This window comes from Lissotriton vulgaris, chromosome 2_2, assembly GCF_964263255.1.
Source record: "Lissotriton vulgaris chromosome 2_2, aLisVul1.2, whole genome shotgun sequence".
Taxonomy (NCBI): Eukaryota; Metazoa; Chordata; class Amphibia; order Caudata; family Salamandridae; genus Lissotriton; species Lissotriton vulgaris.
The window spans coordinates 290,107,688-290,131,592 of record NC_141688.1 but is presented as its reverse complement, the minus strand read 5'-3'; the positions used below and the strand labels follow the sequence as shown (position 1 = coordinate 290,131,592).

The window sequence follows — 23,905 nt, the reverse complement described above, 5'->3', positions numbered from 1 at the left end:
AATCCACCCAACCAGGCTTCTGAGCGCTGTAACAAGACCCAGCAAGAAGTCAGCCATGTATAGACTGAGGTGGGTACCTTTTCAGGAGTCCCAGAGCAGGAACGGATTACTGGGCTCAGACTGACAATAAAGGCCTTTCACTGCTGGTGTCCCTGGACTTCACCTCCTGAGGGCGAATCTGAACACAAAGACGCACAACAAGTGGGGGGGGGGCAAAAAGCACGAGGGAACAGACGCACAACAAGGGAACAGACGGCAAAAAACTTACCTGCACAGTGAAGTTGACTCCACCATCTTTCTCCAAGGCGAGGCAGAAATGCCTCGGAGAACGAATCGTCTTTTTCAGATTCGGGGGCGTGGTTTTCTTCCTCTCCTCTTCCCATTGGCTGGAAGGTAAAATTCCAGCCAATGGGAAGTGGAGAGAGAAAAAAACAAGAAAGAAGGTATAAAAGACGCCCCCGAATCTGGAAAAGACTGGGCTTAAAGGGAGTGACGCCCCTCTCCTCCTATGCCTGGCCAGCATTTACGAGGCCAGCCAATGGAGAAGAGGGGCGGGTTAATGCCCCGTACTAAGAAACATTAAATCTTCGGACTGAACTGCGCAAGCACAGCATACGGTTCTCGACCTAAAAAGGACACTGGTTAGTCGTTATAAACTAAGTCGACCATCAACTGCAGGTTACAGTTTGCAAGGTGTCTTTAGTAACCACAAACCAAGAGCCTGTATGTCTGAGTCCCGCTAATAATCTTTCTTTACATTGTCCATCCCAGTCAAGCTAGGTTAACAAAGGGAGTGATTTCTATATTTAAGCAAGGTCTTTTGATCTGTTACTAATCTCTTGGATATGTTCTTATGCATCTTTGTGTCATGTTACAGAGAAAATGGAGCCCAGAATTTATCTCAGATCACAGACATTGAGGATGCTGTGATCCTATTGGCTCAGGTGGTAACCTGTGATGGTACACTGGCCACCATCTCAGCTTTTGGGTGTGTTTTTGCAGTGGATTCGCTGATGAATAGTGGGATGTATCTGAGCTTAAACTGGGGCAGGTCCCTCCAGGTCTCAGAGCTGGCTGTAATTAAAAACTCACTTTGAAACGCGGCCCTATTTTGATGCTCTTAACAATGATACCCCAAAAATGCCAGACTGTCGGCTTCTACATGGTCTTTTCCTTGTAGATGTTTCTTTATTTGCTTGTCTCTGGATGGCCCAGCTCCAGATCTCTTGTGTTAGTCTCAAAAGGGCAAAAGATTTAGTGCCTCCTTGTTTGTTGAGATAGAACATCGTCGTTGAGTTGTCCATTTGAATCTGTATTGAATTTTCCACAGATGCCTCCGATAGACTTTTAAGGCTAGGGACACTGTTTCTATCTTCTGGTCTCTAGATCCTCTGTTCTTGAGGTCCCTCATATGAGCTCCCCATCCCATATAAGAGGCATCTGTAGTGATGATCACAGTTGGAGTTGGCAGTATGAAGGGTCTTCCTGTTGCTATATTGGTCTTGTTCCGCCATGCCATTTCCTCCTGCACTCTTTGTGTGACAACAACTAGATCTTCCCATCTCCCCGTGGCTTGGAACCACTGGCTCTGGAACTATTCCTGAATTGCGCTCGTGTCACGTTGCATATGGTATTAGAGGCATGCATGAAGTCATCAATCTCAGCATATTCCCTACAGGCCTTACTGTCAGAGACCGACCATTTTGGTATTGGTGAGTTTCTTGTGTCATCAACCGTATTCTCTTCTCGTAAAGGATTACTTTTGCCTCAGCTGTGTTGATTCTTGCTTCCAGGAGGAGCTTCTCTCGTTTTGCTATGGGCAACCATTTTTCCATGTTTATGGCACACCCCTGTCTGTGCAGTATTCTCATCACTGTTTTTATGCTGCTCCTACACTTGTGGAGGGAGTTCTCCTTTACCAGTCAGGTGTCCAGGTAAGGGTACATGTGTGTTCCTTCCCTTCCCAGATGTGCCACAACTACTGATCTGATAAGCATTTCATAAACACTCTGGGTGCTGATTTTATTCCGAATGGCAGTACGCTGAATTGGTAGGGTGTTCTATCAAAACAAAGTGCAAGTATTTTCTTTGCTGGTGGTTCAATGGGACATGTAGATATGCATCCTGTAGATCTTTGGTCATCATATAATCTCCCTTCTGAAGCTAAGGAATGATCGCTTGTCATGTTGTGATTTTGAACTTTTGTGTCTTTAACAACTTGTTTAAGAAATGGAGGTCTTGTATAGGGCGTAATGACCCATCTGCTTTTGGTATCAGAAAGTGTGTTGAGTAGTTACCCTGGTTGATCTCCTTCCTGTGTACTCTCTTTATTGACTCTTTCTGCAACAGTTCTTTCACCTCTCGTCATAGACAGGTCTTTTCTTTTCTTGCATGCATGCTGCTCTTCGGTACTCGCCCTGGTGGGTGTTTGACCAATTATTTGCAGTGGCCGTGTTGGATTATGTTGTGTATCCACTTGCCTGAAGTGACCCTCCTCCACTCCTGAAAGAAGAATCCTATCACCACACACACAAGTGTTGTGTGTAGTTGGTGGTTTTAGGTTCTTTAAGTCTCTTGATCGGTGGTGCAGCCACCACTCTCTGTGGCTGTGCTCTGCCTCTCGGCCAGCTATGTAGTGTTGCCTCTGTGGTGCTGGAAACTGCCACTGATGTTTTGGTGTCTGCACCGAGCTTGCACTCTGGAAGCTCGAGTGTGTAGTAGCACTATGAAAGCCCCCTCTTCCCAATGGTCTTCTAGCTGGTGTGCTACTTCTTTGCCTTTGCTGCTCCCTGAAATGTAGGACTCTCATCGATTTTGATGCATAATTATCTTCCTTCATCTGCAGGCAGTTGGCATTATTTCCCTTTTCCTGGCAGTGGCTACGATGATGCAATCTGCAGGAATGTTCCCTCTAGTGTATACGTGTATACAAGGTCCTTAGAGTAGTATTTGTACATCTTTTTGGCCCTGGATGTTACTGACCTGCAGCTCCTTGAAGGCTTCCCTTCCCCGGTCCAGTCGGCTCTGGACCATGGGCAAATATTGACTCTTGCTATGCGAGGGTAGCAATGTCTTTAAAAAAAAACATGTTTGAGACTTCTCCTCCTCCAACTGTACACCATACTTGTGTGCAGACCTCTGTGTTAGTTGATTGCACATAACAATATCGTCCAGAGGTAAAGGCCTCTATGGGTCTGTGTCTATTCCCTCCTCCAGGGAATCAGCGTCAATGTCCTGCCATTGTGTTTCCAGGCCTTCTGACCCCTCAGTATCTTGAAAGAGGCCTTTGCACACTGGGTCCTCTTCCTCATAGAAAAACTCCTGATACCATTTTTCCTGTGTGTAGAGAATTACTTATTTTCAAGTGCAACCTTGGAACCAACCACAAAGAGACTCTGCACTCCAGCTGACAAGAATAGAGCTCCAGCTATGTGATAAGCTCTCCTGGGGTCATGGTTTAATTTATTTTTATTTTGATGTTGCTTGGGGGCTGAGGCACTCCCTGCAGCCCCGCAACATTTAAAAATACTTGGTAGTGCACCTGCCCCTGCTACAAATGCCACAAGACTCCAAACAATATAACAAGCACAGGCAGGGCATGATGGGGCACTCCTGGCAGGGAGAAGTGAATAATAACTGAGCGGCTCCTGCTGCTCATTTAATATTTTTTTTTATTCTTATTTATTTTTTGTCTGTCCCAAAAGGTCTGGGGCACCAAACACCATTACTTTTGTTGGGGGCTGTGTAGAAGCCCCAGGTATATGCAGCCCCATGTAACTGCAGTAACTGGCATTTCTATTTTATTTAATTGTGCATCAGCGGTCCGTGCAGGTAACAGCAGTGGGGCCGGTTGGGGGTGGAGGAGGGAAATTCGAGGGACGATGCAGAGGGAAAATTATATAATTATTTTTCCCTCCATTTCATCCGTCGGAATCCCTTCCACCGCTGTCACCTGCACAGACTGCGGCTGTAAGTGTAGTACCCGTGTTGGGGGCTGCATGGGGCACCAAGGCCCCTGCAGACCTGCCGGCTCCCCAGCCAAGAGCCATCCTTGGTGTGGTAGAAGCCGGCATTACAATGCCCATTTGGTTGGGGTCCCTGGAGCCACACTATAGGTATGGGAGATGGAGCCGCACATCCCTTCTCTTTTTGGGGATTCCAGGCCAGTGGAATGGGGTCCCTGGGCCTCATTGAATCTGGGATGGGGGGCTGTGGACCCACTTCTAAAAATTGAGCCTTGAGGAATGGGATCCCAGGGCCGAAAAGGGGCTCGGAGAAGGGGGCTGCATGCCCACCTACCTTTTCTTTTGGAACTGCTCTGGCTTAGATGGTCCCTTAGGCCCAACAGTGCCTCGGGAAGGGGCCTGCAGCCTCTGCAATTTGACAGAGGAGATGGGATCTCCCGGGCCACCCCATTTATATTAGATACCGGTCTTAAGGATGGAATACACAGGGCCTTTCTGAGACTTGAGGAAGGGGTTGTAAGACCTCCTTTTTAACATTTAGTTTTTTAATTTAAAGGCAGGAAACTGCTATTATTTTTAAATCATGCTGATAAAAACAATTGCTATTTGAGGTCTCACTAAGCCTTGGTGGAGATGTGGGGGCATAAGAGTATCTCTACCCTCTCCCCTATATCTTTTAAGCCTTAGTTTCCATAGGAAATACTTAAAAAAAATGTTTTATATCCTTTGAGCTATTTGACAATTTTGCATTAAACCTTTCACAAAAAACACTACATCTACTACCTTCTGGTACCTTCATAAAACGTTTTGCACTGATCTGTCAAGTGGGGGCCAAGAAAAATGGGAAGGTCCCACAAGTGATATCTCCCATTTTAATTCCCATAGAAAAGCTTACTCTCCAAGACAGAAAAGACGCCTAAACTGATTCACACCATATTTGTAAAACAGTAAGAACTTGAATCAAATAACTTTGTTTATGTGATGTATAAATCCAATCGGCCGTTTTCAAAAATAAGCATTTAGAAAGGGGCTAAGGTTGAGAATTAAGGGGTTAACCCTCAGAAAAAGTTTGCAATATTGGACGGTTGGCCCGCTGTACCGGACTTCAAAACAGTCCTCAAATCTAATTGATTGAGAGAGCTTTTTCTCCCATCAGTCATTTTGCTACTGCAGTATTAAAAAAACCTGATTGGCTGGATGCTCGCTCCCAGAGTCATGAAAAAGATAACAAAAGGGCACATAAGGAAGTAGGGCGAGCATACCCTGAACCTCAAGCCTATGTGGAGTGCCCTTAAGGGATCCCCCCAAGTGTTCAATTAAATTCAATGCCGCTTTTGTCACTGGTACCTTGGTAGTATTGTGGCATTTAATAGCTCTATGCAGCGGATGCAGTCAACCCCCACTGCGCACCTTAGTGAAGCAATCACAGATATGATGGCCTACTGACCTCAGCGGGTCTTCATACCTAAATTCACAGCAGTTACTGCTTCATGAGATGGCCTTCCACAGACTCAATTCAGGCAGACTCGTGTGGGGGCAACTGTCAGACAGACAGGCGCTGGGACATGGGGGCAGTGACAGAATTGGGAAAGAGTTAAAAAGAACTGAATAAGCCACAAGAAGTACAGGGACAGTGTGGATTGCTAAACGGACTGAAGATGGATAATTTACAACAGGGTCCTCTAAACTGACCTAAGAAGATCCCCAGTGAGCCCTCATCCAAAACTAGTGAGACGGACTCCCCCTTCGCCCTTAGAGAGAGAACCATGAAATAGTACATCAGGCTTTAAGGCATAACAGCAGACAAACCCAGACACAGCGAGGTGTGCAGTGCAATGTGACATACCTCAATCGCCAACACTCCAATTGCCAGAGCTCCGGCGAGGTAGACGTAGGTCTCCAAGGAGTTCAGGATCACCGTGTAGCAGCCCTGGAGGAAGAGAACCACACTGTCATGCTTGCTGTGTCCAGCAGGTGACCATCTAGCTTTCGAACCCGGAAGAACACCTGCTATTCTACTTAATAGAAAAAAGAGCAACTCCCTCTTCTGAAATAGCACTCAGTACGTACGCTTGATCACTCGGAGAATGCATGCCCAAGGGGTGGGTAGAGTTTTACGTTTAAATATTATTGGATGGATCTTGCACTACAGACAACACTTTTTGGCGGTGCAGGAGCGAGCGGGTGACACGTCACTGAAACGCTCCTGCACTGCCAAAACTCACTGACTGCGTATCTCCCGGTCTACAGGTTTCAAATCATGTAGCCCAGGAGTTACACATGCATTACTCTGTGCACCTCCGTGGGAAAAAACAGTTTTTTATTTTTTCCCTATCTCTCTGACCCTTCCACTGCTACTTTACTGATATAGCCCACACCTTCCACAAAGTGCTCCCACGTCTCCGTCAGTTGTAGAACGCCCGTCCCGCAGCGGGCGGGAAGAACCCGATGCTGAAGCATGCTACTACGGGACCTTTTGGTGAGTGAGGGTTATTTTAAGAAAATTATAATTTCCCTTAGGGATCACCAACAAACCTTCAGGAGTGAAAGCCCTCAAACTGTAACAGACCCAAAGCAGCAAAACTAGTGTCAAAAATAAGGAATTTATTATTTTGCCTTTTTTTGCTGCATACTTTTTACCAAGGCGCTATTCTGTAGGAGGACGGTAAAAACAAAAAACAAAAAAAGCTATTTGTTTTAATGATGGTGTCTTTCACAAGAGGTGAAGGTCACTTTTCGATGCCTTGTTTTGGTAAATCTTAAAAGAGCTGCTCTCAACTGCCTGTGAGGAACCGCGAAATCCTCAATAATATTACACATTCTCATGCACCTTAAAATAATGTCAACCACGGAACATTGTTTTAAAGCGTGTAGCAGGCTCTCCCAACTCTGTTCTGTTCGTTCAGCAGCTGAATGACAGAGCAGAAATAACAACAGAGGTGAACTTCTCTCACCAACCACTAGATGACAGGACATGACCGATAAATGGATTTTTAGCACTTTCAAGCAGCGCAAAGATCCCTGCGCCTATGGGAGATCAGCAACAATGTGTAGTTAGTTCCCATGATACAGATAGACAGGATGAGGTGTTTGGAGCAAAGAAAAATTCTATCAGCAGAGGGTGGATCGCAGAAAAGTACTTTTAGGGGCAGATTTACAAGCCCCTTACTCCCTTTTTAAGCCGCCGTTGCGTCACTTTGAGACGCAGTGGCGGTGCAAAAGATGCGCCATGGTGCGGGGTACTGACAACGTGACGTCATGTTGTAAAGTCCTGCGCCAGAAGGAGGCGTTCCTGCGCAGGGGGGGGGGGGGGGTACCGGCGCAAGAACGCCTCCTAAAAGTGGCTGAGTGAAATCTACAAGATTTCACTTTTGGGCCCATGCTGCGTCGAAACCTTGCGCCTGCTTGAAGCAGGCGTACTGATTGACGCAGCATTGTAAGAATAGGGCCCCCCGGAGCATTGCTGGAGCGACGCAACTCCAGCAATGCGCCGCTTTTACGGCACAGTTGCGTCACGCATCTGTGCCGTTTTGCCCCATGTTGCGGCGCAATGTAAATGCGGCGCATCCATGGTGGTGGAGGCATGGCACACAATATCTGGCGCAACTCCAGCAATGCGCCGCTCTTACGGCACAGTTGCGTCACGCATCTGTGCCGTTTTGCCCCATGTTGCGGCGCAATGTAAATGCGGCGCATCCATGGTGGTGGAGGCATGGCGCACAATATCTGGCGCATCCCTGCTGATATGCAGGGATGCGCCAGTTATTCTAAATCTGCCCCTTAGTTTTCAAATGTCATCGTAAGAAAAACACCACTAGGGACATGTAGTAAACTGCCCTCTGCTTTTCTCTAGTCCCACATCAGTGCTAGTGTGCGCAGGGCAACACGAGGCACAACTACCAATGCAAGTAGAGTAATTAACCCCCATTACTGACCCCACGAATCTGACCTCCAGGGATGTGGCAGTTGCAGACCCCACCTAGGCAGCCCCTGGCCACCGCCCCCAGGTGACTTACCTCTGTATTCTGGTAGCTTTCGCTCCCCATCAGACAGTCCTCCTTGCTAAGGAACTCCGCGTTCCGCGACGGGGACGTCCGGCGGCAGCAGTCCTCCGGCACATTGTCACTTGGATAAAGAGTGTTAAAGTACAGCGCGTCCTCAAAGTCCTGCGGCCCGTTCACTCCGCAGCACTCGAACTAGGGAGGAGAAAAACAGGAGAGATGCTACTTATGACGCTTCACTACCTCCTACTAATTCACCATTTACACATCTTAATATAGCGCATCAAAACCCTGAGCAGTCATTCAATCAATCAATCAGCATTTGTAGAGCGTGGAGGTATCTGGGTGCTGGGGCGTGAGGTCTCCAACGACAAGCCAGGTCTTGAGGAAACGGCGGGAAGAGTGAAGAAACAAACAGAAAAGGGCAAAAGGGAGGGCAGGAAAACAAGCGAGCAGAAAAGTCAAATAGTGGTCAGAAAAGGTAAGACAGATGGGAGAGAAAGGAACAGGAAAGGTAAAACAGAGGGCAGAAAAACGAGCAGAAAAGGCCAGAGGGCAGAAAAACTAGCAGAAATGGTAAAACAGAGGGCATAAAAGGCAATACTGAGGGCAGAAAAACTAGCAAAAAAGGCAAAAAAGAGCAGCAAGGGGCAATACAGAGGACAGAAACAGCAAAACAGAGCAGAAGAGCGCGAAACAGACGGCAGAAAAATTAGTAGAAAATGCCAGAGAACAGAAAAACTAGCAGGAATGGCAAAACAAAGGGTAGAAAAACAGGCAGAAAAGGCAAAACATAGCAAGAAACAAGCAGGGGAGGCACAGTGGGCAGCAGGTAGACAGGCTGCAGAGGGTACCGGACTGCGGGTAAGCTGGACAGAAGAACTGTCACAGGAGAGAGCTGGCACGAAGACATACTCCCAGAAGGTGAAGTGATACAAAGTACATTTTGCAAATCAGACGATTTACGTAGTGAGCACCATTAACAATACAGCAATACAGGCGGGAGACTTCTACAATGGGAGACACTTCGCACCGCCCAGAATCGGGTAACTGAAGCAGGTTACATACGTTTATTTTAAGAGGTTGTAGGTTGTAGTCCCTCTGGAAGGTGAGGTTGGAGGTGGCTGTCTGACGTGTCCCGGAGGAGCACGCCATAGTTTCTGGAGAAAGATTGGTTGAGAGTGCAGGTCTATCTAAAGGAGTGTGCATGGCTCGAGAAGAGACAGCGCAGAGACGAGTGCCTGGCCCAAGACTGAAACGTGCTATTTAAAATACCCTACACAACTGTACATGGTTCATCAACACAGCAGGTCCATACACCCCTCCTTTGAAATGTGCAGGTAGTTTATGACCAGCCCTGCTGCTTTTTTCCAAGTTCCAATACTTAATATTTACTGCGAAAGAGCGGTTTATCATAATTTATTTGAACAATACCGGATTAATCCAGTAGGTGGCGCTTGTACACAACGCATGAGTCTTTTTAAATGACCCCGCCCAGAATTGGACCTGCTGATGCAGAACTCATTGTCACAAGCTATCGAGAGAGGTGGTTCTTAATATTTTACCTTCCCTATACACTCACTCACCGGGAACATGCTGGACTTCAAAATCTAAAGAAGGGTGCAAGTGGAGTTCAAAATCTAAAGAAGGGTGCTGCACATTCGCACTCACTCGGCGTGGTCATGGTGGAGCTCAATATCGAGGGAATGGTGCTGCACATGCGCACTCCCTCAGCGTGGTCATAGTGGAGCTCAATATCGAGGGAAGGTGCTGCATATGTGCACTCCCTCAGCGTGGTCATGGTGGCTTTTAATATCTAGAGAAGGGTGCTGCGAGTGCACTCACTCATCGTGATCATGACGGAGTTCGATTTCTAGACAAGGGTGTTGCACATGCTCTTTCACTCACTGTTATCAGGATGGAGATCAATATCGAGAGAAGGTTGATGCACATAATCACGCACTCACGGTGATCATTACAAAGGTCAATATCTAGAGAAGGGTGCCTCGAGTGCACTCACTCGTGATCATAGTGGCTTTTAATATCTAGAGAAGGGTGCTGCGAGTGCACTCACTCATAGTGATCATGGTGGCTTTCAATATCTAGAGAAGGGTGCTGCGAGTGCACTCACTCATCGTGATTATGGTGGCTTTCAATATCTAGAGAAGGGTGCTGCGAGTGCACTCACTCATCGTGATCATGGTGGCTTTCAATATCTAGAGAAGGGTGCTGCGAGTGCACTCACTCATTGTGATCATGGTGGCTTTTAATATCTGGAGAAGGGTGCTGCGAGTGCAGTCACTCATTGTGATCATGGTGGCTTTCAATATCTAGAGAAGGGTGCTGCGAGTGCACTCACTCATTGTGATCATGGTGGCTTTTAATATCTAGAGAAGGGAGCTGCGACTGCACTCACTCATCGTGATCATGGTGGCTTTCAATATCTAGAGAAGGGTGCTACACATGATCAGGATGGAGTTCAATATCTAGAGAAGGGTGCTGCGAGTGCACTCACTCATTGTGATCATGGTGGCTTTTAATATCTAGAGAAGGGTGCTGAGGGTGCTGCGAGTGCAATCACTCATTGTGATCATGGTGGCTTTTAATATCTAGAGAAGGGTGCTGCGAGTGCACTCACTCATTGTGATCATGGTGGCTTTTAATATCTAGAGAAGGGTGCTGAGGGTGCTGCGAGTGCACTCACTCATTGTGATCATGGTGGCTTTTAATATCTAGAGAAGGGTGCTGCGAGTGCACTCACTCATTGTGATCATGGTGGCTTTCAATATCTAGAGAAGGGTGCTGCGAGTGCACTCACTCATTGTGATCATGGTGGCTTTCAATATCTAGAGAAGGGTGCTGCGAGTGCACTCACTCATTGTGATCATGGTGGCTTTCAATATCTAGAGAAGGGTGCTGCGAGTGCAATCACTCATCGTGATCATGGTGGCTTTCAATATCTAGAGAAGGGTGCTACACATGCATACTCACTGTGATCAGGATGGAGTTCAATATCTAGAGAAGGCTGATGCACATTCGCACTCACTCACCGTCATCATGACAGAGTTCATTATCTAGATAAGGGTGCTGCGCATGCGCACTCACTCACTGTGGTTATGACAAAGGTTAATATCTAGGGAAGGATGGGTTAATGTGTGCACTCACTCACCGTGGTCATGACAGAGTTCCACGTGGAGGAGAAGATCTGGCTGCTGTTGCTCCCCTGGTAGTGCTTCTTCACTTCTTTGATGAAGAAATCCCTGGACAGCTGGAAACATGAGACATTAGACTCTTGAGTGATGACGCCAGAGGAACATGGACTCACACAAGCTATTGGGGTATGAGGACCTCCTGCTACCGATGTATCCCCCCAACCCCCAGGCACTGGTATTTAACTCATGGCCCGAGTGGTAGTACAGGCGGTGCCAGTGATAAAATGTAAACAGGCATCAGTCTGTAACTCCCACCGTTTTCAACAAGCACTGGTAAAACAATAGGTCTAATTTTTGACAATGTTAATTTGCCCTAAGTATTTTCTTTGTCAGATTTTCGATGCAAACTTTGGAAAAGCAAAAACCGGCATCCAGTCATCTTCCACCGTTTCTTTTGCATACAGGATGATGGGCACATTGTGTAAAGAGGGGACACGGCGGCCAACTTGGAGTGTTACATGTTTTTTTCAATACTTCCATGTTGGCCATCACATTGTGAGAACATATCAGGCCAATCCCTGAGCACCCCCTCTTGTGCGTCACCCCCTCCCCCGCCCCACTATCTTTTGGAAATGAGGGAGACTATGCCATCTGTTTGGTTGATGTCCAGTTTAGGAGACAAAGCCAAAAATCCACAGAGTAGATTCAGACACCCATCGGCCAATCAAAACCGCCAGCCTGGTAGAGAGACCGCTTCACAGAAGGCATGTGCAGTACCCACGTCCCTAAAATTTTCCCAACATCAACCAAACAGACGACAGATCCCTCCCTCACGTCCCATCCAGCCTGCTTTAGAGCACTGACTCAAAGTCACAGCAGTGGCGGCCGGCACATTCAAAAGGTAGTGAGGCGGGAAGAGGGGGTAGAAAACAAGGGAGAGCACGGGGTAGAATTAAAAAAAAAAATCCCACATCATGCTGGGTGCTTCTTCTTCCGTGTCCCAGCAGGCACTGGGGCTTCACCAGAGTCCCTGTCAATCCTTCTGCTGTAAAGCAGCGCAGGGTTTGGCCTGAGCAGCCTAGAAAGATGCCCTGCTCAGACCAGGGACTTTGTGAGGCTTCTAACATGTGTGTTTTGGTCGTCCGGCCAAACACACATGTGCACTTAGAGGGTGCACATAGCACTCCTCCTACCCCCGCCCATGCCCCGCCTCCTCCCCTCCCTACACACACACTGGTTTAGCCAGCTGCTAAAAAAAAAACAATTGTCTTATATCGTTTTCTTTTTTTAGCTGCTGGCTCTGCCAGTGGGGCGACGTTGCTCTGCCATTACGGAGGAGCAGCCCTTAAGTTACAGGTCACATCAGATGTTCATGGCTGTGTTGTCCATATATCAAAAATCACAGAGTTGTTAATTAACAGAGGCTGCACCACTCAGAGTCCCTCTGAAAGGCTTTCTGTGGTTTTAAGGCAAGTAAACCTAGGTTTTCGGAAGGAAGAAATAACATTGCCAACACAACAGAAGAGAAGAAATCAACTCACATTGTCTCTGAAGACGAAAGCCAGGATGGCGGCGGAGAGCTCGGCCAGGAAAATCAGGAGAATGAACAAGAAGAACTGAAAAAGAGAAGGTGGGGGAGGAGTAACGTGTTAGAAACGGGGACATAATTCCTCAAGGAGCGGCGTAGCAAGGGTGTTATGGGACATAATGCAAAAATGGAAAATAGTCCCCCTGTTATTGGGGTGCAGAGAGCCCCTCACAGCTCTGGACCACTCTCCCACTGCACGTGATGCACCATTTATAGCTATAACGCTGTCAAAGGGCGATAAACGTGGGAGTTGAGAGTGATGCTCTGTGTGTGTCTGTTGGTACCCTCTATTAGTCCCCTCTGTGGGTCACCTATGATCTCCCCATCGATGCCACCAATCAGTGTGCAGCTTTGAGTGACATCAGTTACGCTATTTTAAAACTTGTGTCTTTCAGGTCTGGGTTTAAAACTCCAGGAGGGATCAACAGTTGATGGGAGGGATGAGCCGGACATGTTTGGGGGAGTCATCGATCTTAGAAATTTAACAATGGAGACCAAATGACATAAGATCGGCTGCAGGGAGCTGAAGTGATGCTAAACTGTGGAGCAGTCAGGAAATAAATGACACATAATGCTTGGGCCATCATCAGCCAGCATTAATGAGGAGGGGATACTTACAAACAGCAGCAGGCACTTGTTCTCCCGGATGGCTCCGCAGCAACCCAGGAACCCTAGGAGAAACAGCAGTGCCCCCGTGCCCACTACGATGTAGGCTCCCATGACCAGGAGGGGGTTCACAGCAACAATCTCCCGAAAACCTGTGGGATCCAAAATCACCCAGATTCCAACTCCCAACAGGCTGGCACCACAGAGCTGGAACAGGAGAGGAAAAAAGCAGTGTTCAGACGTAGCATTGCAGCACTGAACATTCAAGCAGACTGCGCACAGGGCGCAGGATCACACTAAATTATTTGTACATATAAACATAAAAATGATCTGTAAATACATCACTTTCTTCAGGCTCATACAGTGAGGTCCAAACTGGGAGTCACAAGACCTTTTATAGAAGAACCTGGTACTTTCTGGTAGTAGGTGAATGGAAGTTCAGGGTGGGGAACATGACTATTGGGTTATAAGGACTTCTGGAGCTGGAGCAGGGCAATAAAATGGCATGAGTTATGTCCTATATGGAGGGAAGTAACAACCAGCTAGATGCAGTGTACAGGGATTTGTAAATATCAAAGAATGTGTGCCAGTGACAAAAAAGTAGCTCAGTTTTAATGAAAATGAACAACAGAACTTAATCCCAAATCCTCTATGCATCGGATTAAGTCACCCAATGCAGCTTTCTCCAAATGCCTATATCCATGTATGGTTTATAGAAAATAGCGCTCTGCACAAGTACCAATCTCAAGATTTGATTTCAAGGTCTTATTTGGCAAGGCAGGAACTTATGGAGGATTAGTGTAGGAGCATTCAGGTGGCTTACGGCAGCTATGGGCGATAACTCTGCTTTGTCTTACAGATGGCAGTCAGAGGCGGGTGAAGCTAGATCCTACATAGAGTCTTCATGTGCCTACTCGAGTAGGAGGTAAGCGACTCGATAGGCCTGGCGGTGTTAGATGCGGTGTAGGTCTGTGACTCTACGGGCAGGCATCTTATCCAGCACCCACCCGAAATAAAATATAGATTCTGGTGTTGGCAGATTTAACCAGCCAATGCTTGTCATCCCGACTCACACGGGATCCCAGAGGCGATTGTTTCTTACACTCTAACCCAGACATACATGGAGCTGCATGGAAGACACGCCAGACTGACATACGAGAGGTGGACAGAAATACTTACAAATATGAAGAAATTGAAGATGAACATAAGGTACTTGATGCAGCTCAGGCAGTCGCCCTCCATGGTGCACAGACTCGCACGGGGGCCTCGTCCCGACGCTCCTGCAAGGAAGAGGTTTAGAGTAAGACGATGGCACCAACAGAGATCATATTCAACCTAAATGGATGGACTGGGGAGCCATCATGGTTACCAAGGAAGGGCCCAAGTGCAGCCTCCTGGAGCAGTCTCCCCACAGAACACCCCAGAGTTAAAAGGCAGGTTTTCGAGCTCCCATGATCCAGACCCTTCTTGCAAGACCTGGAAAACACATCCATGCTCCCTGGCACACTAACATATATTTTACGCAGGATCCGGAGTATGTCTTGTTTATGATTAGGTCTCTGTTTAATGAGTGTAAAGTTAAAGGAATATATATTGGTTGGGTATAAAAGTCTAAGCAAATCGTATGTATGAATAAATGTCATGCATATTTGTGGCAATGAACACACCGCCCACAGTGCGTGCAGTGTGTCAGCGAAGTAAACAGATTTGTGCATTTTAAAATAATTTGTAAACCTAATTATAGAAGTCAACAAATAACTAAATAAATAAACAGCTAAATAACAATGCAACTGAGATACACAACATATAAATATTGTACTAAAACAATTTAGTAAGCAACGAGTTTGGGTTTCTTATAATTGATTGCTGGCTGGCCAGACTGGAAGGACCTGATTCTATAGCAGTTTTTAGGTTTCGCCTGGGGCACGGAGCGTAAGCTCCGCCCCCAGAGAAATCTCTAGTTTTCAGTTAGGGGGACTTGAATACGCCCCTCTGTTCCATTGGCTAGCTCCATAAATGGAGGCTAGCCATTGGAACAGAGATCTGTCCGTCAAGGCCGGACCAGATTCGGGGGCGTTCCCGAGATTTTTTCCATGGGCGGAGTTTCGTTTTTTCCCGTTCCCTCCCCTTTCACTGGAAGTGATTTCAGATGCGCTGTCCATTCCCATCCCCCTCCGTGTGCCTCCCCGCCCCCGCCCCCCTTGGACCCGTTTGTGCCGATCTGAAAGTCCCCTAGCAGGTGCCCACCCTGCAGGGGACATTGCCGCCCTAATATCGAGTGGCCACCTCGATTTATTGTGATTTTAAATAAGCCGGTGCCCACCCGGCATTGCCCCTCGAAAATCACCGCCGCAGCCCAGGGGCATTGAATTCGTTGCTGGGCCGCTGCCTAGTGCGAACCGGACGTGCCGCCTCGCCGTCCTCAGGGCCGCGCTGCTACTGGCTGCCCTCAGCAGCGCGACCCGGAAGTGCCCGCGGCTCGCCTGGTCGAAGGCGGGTCCTCGGGACCGGAGTGCGAGGGAGCCTTGTTGAAAGTCTGTTTCCTGGTCACACAGAACTATTCCTCGTAACATTTACAGTTCCGTCTTGTTCTGTGTTTCTTTGGCACACTAGACGTGTTTTGTGGTAAAGTTAATTTGATTATGTAACCAGCGTTTTCTCCGAAGAGACGGGTGATGCATCCACCTGTACTGGCTGTGTTGCGCGTGTTTCTTCCTGTGCCTTTGACTTCCCACGAGGCGATTAGGTAAGGAGCATTTTGTTTAGAAATGTGCGTGCCCCCGTGATCCTTCCCCCCCTCCTGCTGTCCGTGCGCCGTTCCCGCCCCCCCCCTTGCTGTCCTGTGCACGTTTCCCGCCTCCCTCCCGCCGTCCGTGTCCTCTCCCGCCGTTCGTATCCTCTCCCGCCTCCCTCCCGCCGTCCGTGTCCTCTCCCGCCCCCCTCCCGCCGTCCGTGTCCTCTCCCGCCCCCCTCCCGCCGTCCGTGTCCTCTCCCGCCGTTCGTGTCCTCTCCCGCCCCCTCCCGCCGTCCGTGTCCTCTCCCGCCCCCCTCCCGCCGTCCGTGTCCTCTCCCGCCCCCCTCCCGCCGTCCGTGTCCTCTCCCGCCCCCGTGTCCTCGTAGGTGCTTGTTCTTTAATGTTCTTGTTTCACCTCTTGAGAGTCCTGGCCCCTCTCCACACCAAGCAGCGGTATTTGCATATTTCACCATGTGTAGCTGGATATTTAAAACACGTTAAATGCTAAGCAGTGAAAATAACTATTGCATAAGAACTTCATAATCTTTACTCTAATTCAAATGCTAATGATTTGCAGACAAATGGTGTGTAGTGACTAACCATACACAGTTTTGAATACCAAATACTATGTGTGTGAACCGGGAATCTACGTACCACCTGCAGATGGGATTATCAGACTGCTGTTTTCTGACATGGGTACATATCAAACCTTTGTTAGCATGTTTGCTAACGTGCACAGTGTAATCAGTAATTTATTACCAATGAGGAGTGTTTGGCAGTGATTCATGAATGTGAAACTTTGAGCGGTTTATGATGCATAATCTATCCTCTCTCTCAAGAATGGTAATGCATAAAACACTCCTTATACTATGTGACTAAGTTTATTAATACAATTGCTCTAAATAACATTTTCGAGCCACATTCATTTTCACTCCCATGGCATTAATAGTATATGTGCAGAGTGTAGCATCTTGTTTATTATGTGGAGTTTTTTTCATGTGTATTTGTTTAAGCAAAAGTGAATTAACCAGGATGCAAGGGGGTAGTTTTGGACAGCAAGTTAAAATCTCATTAAAGAGATCTTATGGCTATCAGGATAGTTGTTTCTCTATGTAAAGTAACTAAACATTCCCTAGCTATCGTAACAAAGTTTAAATTCTATTAAGGTCAATGAGCAGAGGATTACATTGTACTTTTTTCACTTTATTAAACAGCAGCCATTTAAAGAATACACAGAAAGACTTCATTTCAGTTCCCACAATCCTTAGGGTAAGAAGTCAACATTTCAACAATATGCTGTAGTAGCTTGTTCATGTTAATATCCTGCCATTATCTCCCTACCTGCTCAGCCAGTGTAGCTCTGGGTGTGTGTAGCTCTGGGTGTGTGTGTGTGTAGCTCTGGGTGTGTGTGTGTGTGTAGCTCTGGGTGTGTGTGTGTGTGTGTGTGTAGCTCTGGGTGTGTGTGTGTGTGTGTGTGTAGCTCTGGGTGTATGTGTGTGTGTAGCTCTGGGTGTGTGTGTGTGTGTGTGTGGCTCTGGGTGGGTGTGTGTGTAGCTCTGGGTGTGTGTGTGTGTGTGTGTGTAGCTCTGGGTGTGTGTGTGTGTGTGTAGCTCTGGGTGTGTGTGTGTGTGTGTGTGTGTAGCACTGGGTGTGTGTGTGTGTGTAGCTCTGGGTGTGTGTGTGTGTGTGTGTAGCTCTGGGTGTGTGTGTGTGTGTGGCTCTGGGTGTGTGTGTGGTAGTAATTGCTGTCTGCTGAGCTCGTCCGTAGGGTACAATAGGTCTCACATTTGCGAGAGATTAAGCTAATGGCAATGTAAATGACAATGCCATTTATTTATCTGTTTTCAAAACCAACACATAAATACAAATTTTGTCATTTACAATGGCAATAGCTCTAACTTTTCCAAAGGCGAAACCATTGCATTGTAAATGCTTGTTTACCAAGCTAGGAAGTGAGGCGCTATAAATAATTAGCTCGACCTGGACTGGTATTTCCATCATTTCTGACCAAAATAGCTTTCCTTTATTACACAAAAATACCACAGTTTCTGTTGTAAAAGAAAAACTGCTTGTTTGGATGCAAAAGCAATAAAGTGACATTTTAATGAGACCCTTTAGGGTTTGCAGATAGGAATCAACATGAACAGTATTCGGGGTCCATAGGATCTCTGGGGGTTCAGTAGCAATGGGACAAAGGTTACGTCGCCAGAGAAGCAGAGGGCCGGTGGGTGTGTGGCAGATATTCCTCAAAGCAGCCCCTCAAAGACAGGCCCCGCCCACCAACATCAGCACAGACACCTGGCGCTGTCACTATCTGCCTCCAGCGTGCTTTGATTAATACCTTCCAATCCCATAATACAGTAATACTAGGACATCACAAGCTGGCACCACCATCAGCCTATGGGATCCCCCATCCATGAAGGACTGAGGTATAGGGTTTCACAAAACATGTAATGCACACTCCATATCCACAAGTGTGCCACGTCACTCCCATAGAGTCATTCCTACACCCAATCACAAGAGTCTCATTCATAGTCACAAACAGTCAGGGCTCGGGAGCAAACGAAACCAGAAGCACACCAAATCTGTCCTAAGTTTTACTTTTCCAAGTAACGTCAGAACAGAAAGAAGCATTGGCAAAGCCTATAGGTAGCGTCTATTCAAGACCTATTGGATTTGCCAGTATGTTTTACCAGAGTGGCTGTGGCTGCTGTTCAGCATGGGTTAAAGTCCGTAAGGTGAAGAAGAGTAGAGTTGAGTGTCGTACAGTGGAGTAGAGTGGAATGTTATGGAGACGGGTGTGGAGTGGCTTATAGTAGACTTGAGAGGAGTGAAGTTGAGTGTAATGGAATAGCATACAGAGTTATGGAGAGAGTAGAAGGGCGTAGAGTTGAGTGGCGTAGCGTGGAGCACAGTGTCAGAGTTGAGCAGAGTGGAGTGGCTTTGAGTGTTGTGGAGTGGTGTAGAGTGGAGTGGAGTAGCATAGAGGGAGTTGTGTAGACTGGAGTAAAGTGTTGCAGAATGGCATATAGCGGAGTAGATTCTCAGAGTGGGGTGAAGTAGTGCGTCATAGAACAGAGTGGAGTAGAGAGGCATGGAGTGGCATAGAGGGATTTGCACAGAGCATTGCAGAGTGGAATAGTGTCATAGAATGTCACAGAGTGGAGTAGAGTGCTGTAGAGTGGGATGGCACAGAGTGGAGTAGAGTGCTGTAGAGTGGGATGGCACAGAGTGGAGTAGAGTGCTGTAGAGTGAGATGGCATAGAGTGGAGTAGAGTGCTGTAGAGTGGGATGGCATAGAGTGGAGTAGAGTGCTGTAGAGTGGGATGGCATAGAGTGGAGTAGAGTGCTGTAGAGAGGGATGGCATAGAGTGGAGTAGAGTGCTGTAGAGTGGGATGGCACAGAGTGGAGTAGAGTGCTGTAGAGTGGAATGTCATAGAGTGGAGTAGAGTGCTGTAGAGTGGGATGGCATAGAGTGGAGTAGAGTGCTGTAGAGTGGGATGGCGTGGAGTAGAGTACTGCAGAGTGGGATGGCATAGAGTGGAGTAGAGTGCTGTAGAGTGGGATGGCACAGAGTGGAGTAGAGTGCTGTAGAGTGGAATGTCACAGAGTGGAGTAGAATGCTGTAGAGTGGGATGGCATAGAGTGGAGTAGAGTGCTGTAGAGTGGGATGGCATAGAGTGGAGTAGAGTGCTGTAGAGTGGGATGGCATAGAGTGGAGTAGAGTGCTGTAGAGTGGGATGGCATAGAGTGGAGTAGAGTGCTGTAGAGTGAGATGGCATAGAGTGGAGCAGAGTGCTGTAGAGTGGGATGGCATAGAGTGGAGCAGAGTGCTGTAGAGTGGGATGGCATAGAGTGGAGTAGAGTGCTGTAGAGTGGGATGGCATAGAGTGGAGTAGAGTGCTGTAGAGTGGGATGGCGCAGAGTGGAGTAGAGTGCTGTAGAGTGGGATGGCATAGAGTGGAGTAGAGTGCTGTAGAGTGGGATGGCATAGAGTGGAGTAGAGTGCTGTAGAGTGGGATGGCATAGAGTGGAGTAGAATGCTGTAGAGTGGAATGTCACAGAGTGGAGTAGAATGCTGTAGTAGAGTGCTGTAAAGTGGAATGTCACAGAGTGGAGTAGAATGCTGTAGAGTGGAATGTCACAGAATGGAGTAGAGTGCTGTAGAGTGGAATGTCACAGAGTGGAGTAGAATGCTGTAGAGTGGAATGTCATAGAGTGGAGTAGAGTGCTGTAGAGTGGGATGGCATAGAGTGGAGTAGAGTGCTGTGGAGTGGGATGGCGTGGAGTAGAGTGCTGTAGAGTTGGATGGCATAGAGTGGAGTAGAGTGCTGTAGAGTGGGATGGCATAGAGTGGAGTAGAGTGCTGTAGAGTGGGATTTATTTTATTTATTTATTTAGAAAGTTTTATATAGCGCGGACAAGATCCTTGCGGATATCAGAGCGCTTTACAGAGAAGTACCTGGGGGAGCATAGACAGACAGGTGGAACTATAGATCACATAGTATGAGACAGCATTCGATGTCCAGCGCCCTCCTCCGCCGTGTAGCGGGGGACCTCTTCCAGCCCTCCGAAGTCGTCGAGCTGTCGGGACTAGGCTCCTGGAATTTCAGCTGCCCCTGTAATGTGCAATTAATAACAGTACTGAAAGGTTGAGTGAGAAAGTTCGGGCGGGGAGGTGTAGTGGAACAATAGGTCACATAGTATGAGACAGCATTCGATGTCCAGTGCCCTCCTCCGCCGTGTAGCGGGGGACCTCTTCCAGCCCTCCGAAGTCGTCGAGCTGCTGGGACTAGGCTCCTGGAATTTCAGCTGCCCCTGTTCATTACGAATGTTCAGAGTAAAGCTAGTAGGGATTTGCTCATTGTTAAAGATGTTATGGCCCTGGATAACGTAAAACAAATTCCATGGCTAGAGTAAGTTAGAAAAACGTTAAATGATCTGCAAAGGCCAGATTTATATGATAACCCGGAATCGAATATTAGGATGTCTAGAAAAAAACTAAAAAGCCTATGTATGAATCATTTTGAGATGTTAAGATGTTCGGGGGAACTTATCAAAAAAACAGTAATTCAACATCAAATGTCGTTGGCTTGTTATGTGATCCAGCCATATATACCCCTTTGTCCAGTGGGTTTTGATTGCTTTATCCTGACTAGGTTCAGATTGGCATTGAGTGGAGTAGAATGCTGTAGAGTGGAATGTAACAGAGTGGAGTAGAATGCTGTAGTAGAGTGCTGTAGAGTGGAATGTCACAGAGTGGAGTAGAGTGCTGTAGAGTGGAATGTCATTGAGTGGAGTAGAGTGCTGTAGAGTGGAATGTCACAGTGTGGAGTAGAGTGCTGTAGAGTGGAATGTAATAGAGTGGAGTAGAGTGCTGTAGAGTGGAATGTCACAGAGTGGAGTAGAGTGCTGTAGAGTGGAATGTCAGAGTGGAGTAGAGTGCTGTAGAGTGGAATGTCACAGTGTGGAGTAGAGTGCTGTAGAGTGGAATGTCATAGAGTGGAGTAGAGTGCTGTAGAGTGGAATGTCACAGAGTGGAGTAGAATGCTGTAGAGTGGGATGGCACAGAGTGGAGTAGAGTGCTGTAGAGTGGGATGACAGAGTGGAGTAGAGTGCTGTAGAGTGGGATGGCATAGAGTGGAGTAGAGTGCTGTAGAGTGGGATGGCACAGAGTGGAGTAGAGTGCTGTAGAGTGGGATGGCATAGAGTGGAGTAGAGTGCTGTAGAGTGGGATGGCACAGAGTGGAGTAGAGTGCTGTAGAGTGGGATGGCACAGAGTGGAGTAGAGTGCTGTAGAGTGGGATGGCATAGAGTGGAGTAGAGTGCTGTAGAGTGGGATGGCACAGAGTGGAGTAGAGTGCTGTAGAGTGGGATGGCACAGAGTGGAGTAGAATGCTGTAGAGTGGGATGGCATAGAGTGGAGTAGAGTGCTGTAGAGTGGGATGGCATAGAGTGGAGTAGAGTGCTGTAGAGTGGGATGGCACAGAGTGGAGTAGAGTGCTGTAGAGTGGGATGGCAGAGTGGAGTAGAGTGCTGTAGAGTGGGATGGCATAGAGTGGAGTAGAGTGCTGTAGAGTGGGATGGTATAGAGTGGAGTAGAGTGCTGTAGAGTGGGATGGCACAGGGTGGAGTAGAGCGCTGTAGAGTGGGATGGCATAGAGTGGAGTAGAGTGCCGTAGAGTGGGATGGCACAGAGTGGAGTAGAGTGCCGTAGAGTGGGATGGCACAGAGTGGAGTAGAGTGCCGTAGAGTGGGATGGCATAGAGTGGAGTAGAGTGCTGTAGAGTGGGATGGCATAGAGTGGAGTAGAGTGCTGTAGAGTGGGATGGCATAGAGTGGAGTAGAGTGCTGTAGAGTGGGATGGCATAGAGTGGAGTAGAGTGCTGTAGAGTTGGATGGCATAGAGTGGAGTAGAGTGCTGTAGAGTGGGATGGCACAGAGTGGAGTAGAGTGCTGTAGAGTGGAATGTCATAGAGTGGAGTAGAGTGCTGTAGAGTGGGATGGCATAGAGTGGAGTAGAGTGCTGTAGAGTGGGATGGCGTAGAGTGGAGTAGAGTACTGCAGAGTGGGATGGCATAGAGTGGAGTAGAGTGCTGTAGAGTGGGATGGCACAGAGTGGAGTAGAGTGCTGTAGAGTGGAATGTCACAGAGTGGAGTAGAATGCTGTAGAGTGGGATGGCATAGAGTGGAGTAGAGTGCTGTAGAGTGGGATGGCATAGAGTGGAGTAGAGTGCTGTAGAGTGGGATGGCATAGAGTGGAGTAGAGTGCTGTAGAGTGGGATGGCATAGAGTGGAGTAGAGTGAGATGGCATAGAGTGGAGCAGAGTGCTGTAGAGTGGGATGGCATAGAGTGGAGTAGAGTGCTGTAGAGTGGGATGGCATAGAGTGGAGTAGAGTGCTGTAGAGTGGGATGGCATAGAGTGGAGTAGAGTGCTGTAGAGTGGGATGGCGCAGAGTGGAGTAGAGTGCTGTAGAGTGGGATGGCATAGAGTGGAGTAGAGTGCTGTAGAGTGGGATGGCATAGAGTGGAGTAGAGTGCTGTAGAGTGGGGTGGCATAGAGTGGAGTAGAATGCTGTAGAGTGGAATGTCACAGAGTGGAGTAGAATGCTGTAGTAGAGTGCTGTAAAGTGGAATGTCACAGAGTGGAGTAGAATGCTGTAGAGTGGAATGTCACAGAATGGAGTAGAGTGCTGTAGAGTGGAATGTCACAGAGTGGAGTAGAATGCTGTAGAGTGGAATGTCATAGAGTGGAGTAGAGTGCTGTAGAGTGGGCTGGCATAAAGTGGAGTAGAGTGCTGTGGAGTGGGATGGCACAGAGTGGAGTAGAGTGCTGTAGAGTTGGATGGCATAGAGTGGAGTAGAGTGCTGTAGAGTGGGATGGCATAGAGTGGAGTAGAGTGCTGTAGAGTGGGATTTATTTTATTTATTTATTTAGAAAGTTTTATATAGCGCGGACAAGATCCTTGGGGATATCAGAGCGCTTTACAGAGATGTACCTGGGGGAGCATAGACAGACAGGTGGAACTATAGATCACATAGTATGAGACAGCATTCGATGTCCAGCGCCCTCCTCCGCCGTGTAGCGGGGGACCTCTTCCAGCCCTCCGAAGTCGTCGAGCTGTCGGGACTAGGCTCCTGGAATTTCAGCTGCCCCTGTAATGTGCAATTAATAACAGTACTGAAAGGTTGAGTGAGAAAGTTCGGGCGGGGAGGTGTAGTGGAACAATAGGTCACATAGTATGAGACAGCATTCGATGTCCAGTGCCCTCCTCCGCCGTGTAGCGGGGGACCTCTTCCAGCCCTCCGAAGTCGTCGAGCTGCTGGGACTAGGCTCCTGGAATTTCAGCTGCCCCT

The 23,905-nt window shown here is 47.8% G+C and overlaps 1 protein-coding gene across 2 annotated transcripts in view; it reads right to left on the bottom strand.

Annotated features, from left to right (window-relative positions):
• Positions 1-23,905, bottom strand: part of TSPAN18 (tetraspanin 18) — a 345,609-nt gene that overhangs the window by 9,320 nt on the left and 312,384 nt on the right. For both annotated transcript variants that reach the window (XM_086959612.1, XM_086959613.1), the window contains 6 exons: positions 14,492-14,592; positions 13,325-13,519; positions 12,660-12,734; positions 11,136-11,234; positions 7,982-8,161; positions 5,812-5,895 (listed from right to left, as the gene is read on the bottom strand). In XM_086959612.1, the coding sequence (XP_086815738.1) occupies positions 5,812-5,895; positions 7,982-8,161; positions 11,136-11,234; positions 12,660-12,734; positions 13,325-13,519; positions 14,492-14,554 (696 nt within the window). In that variant the 5' untranslated portion in view covers positions 14,555-14,592. The remainder of the gene's footprint in view (positions 1-5,811; positions 5,896-7,981; positions 8,162-11,135; positions 11,235-12,659; positions 12,735-13,324; positions 13,520-14,491; positions 14,593-23,905) is intronic.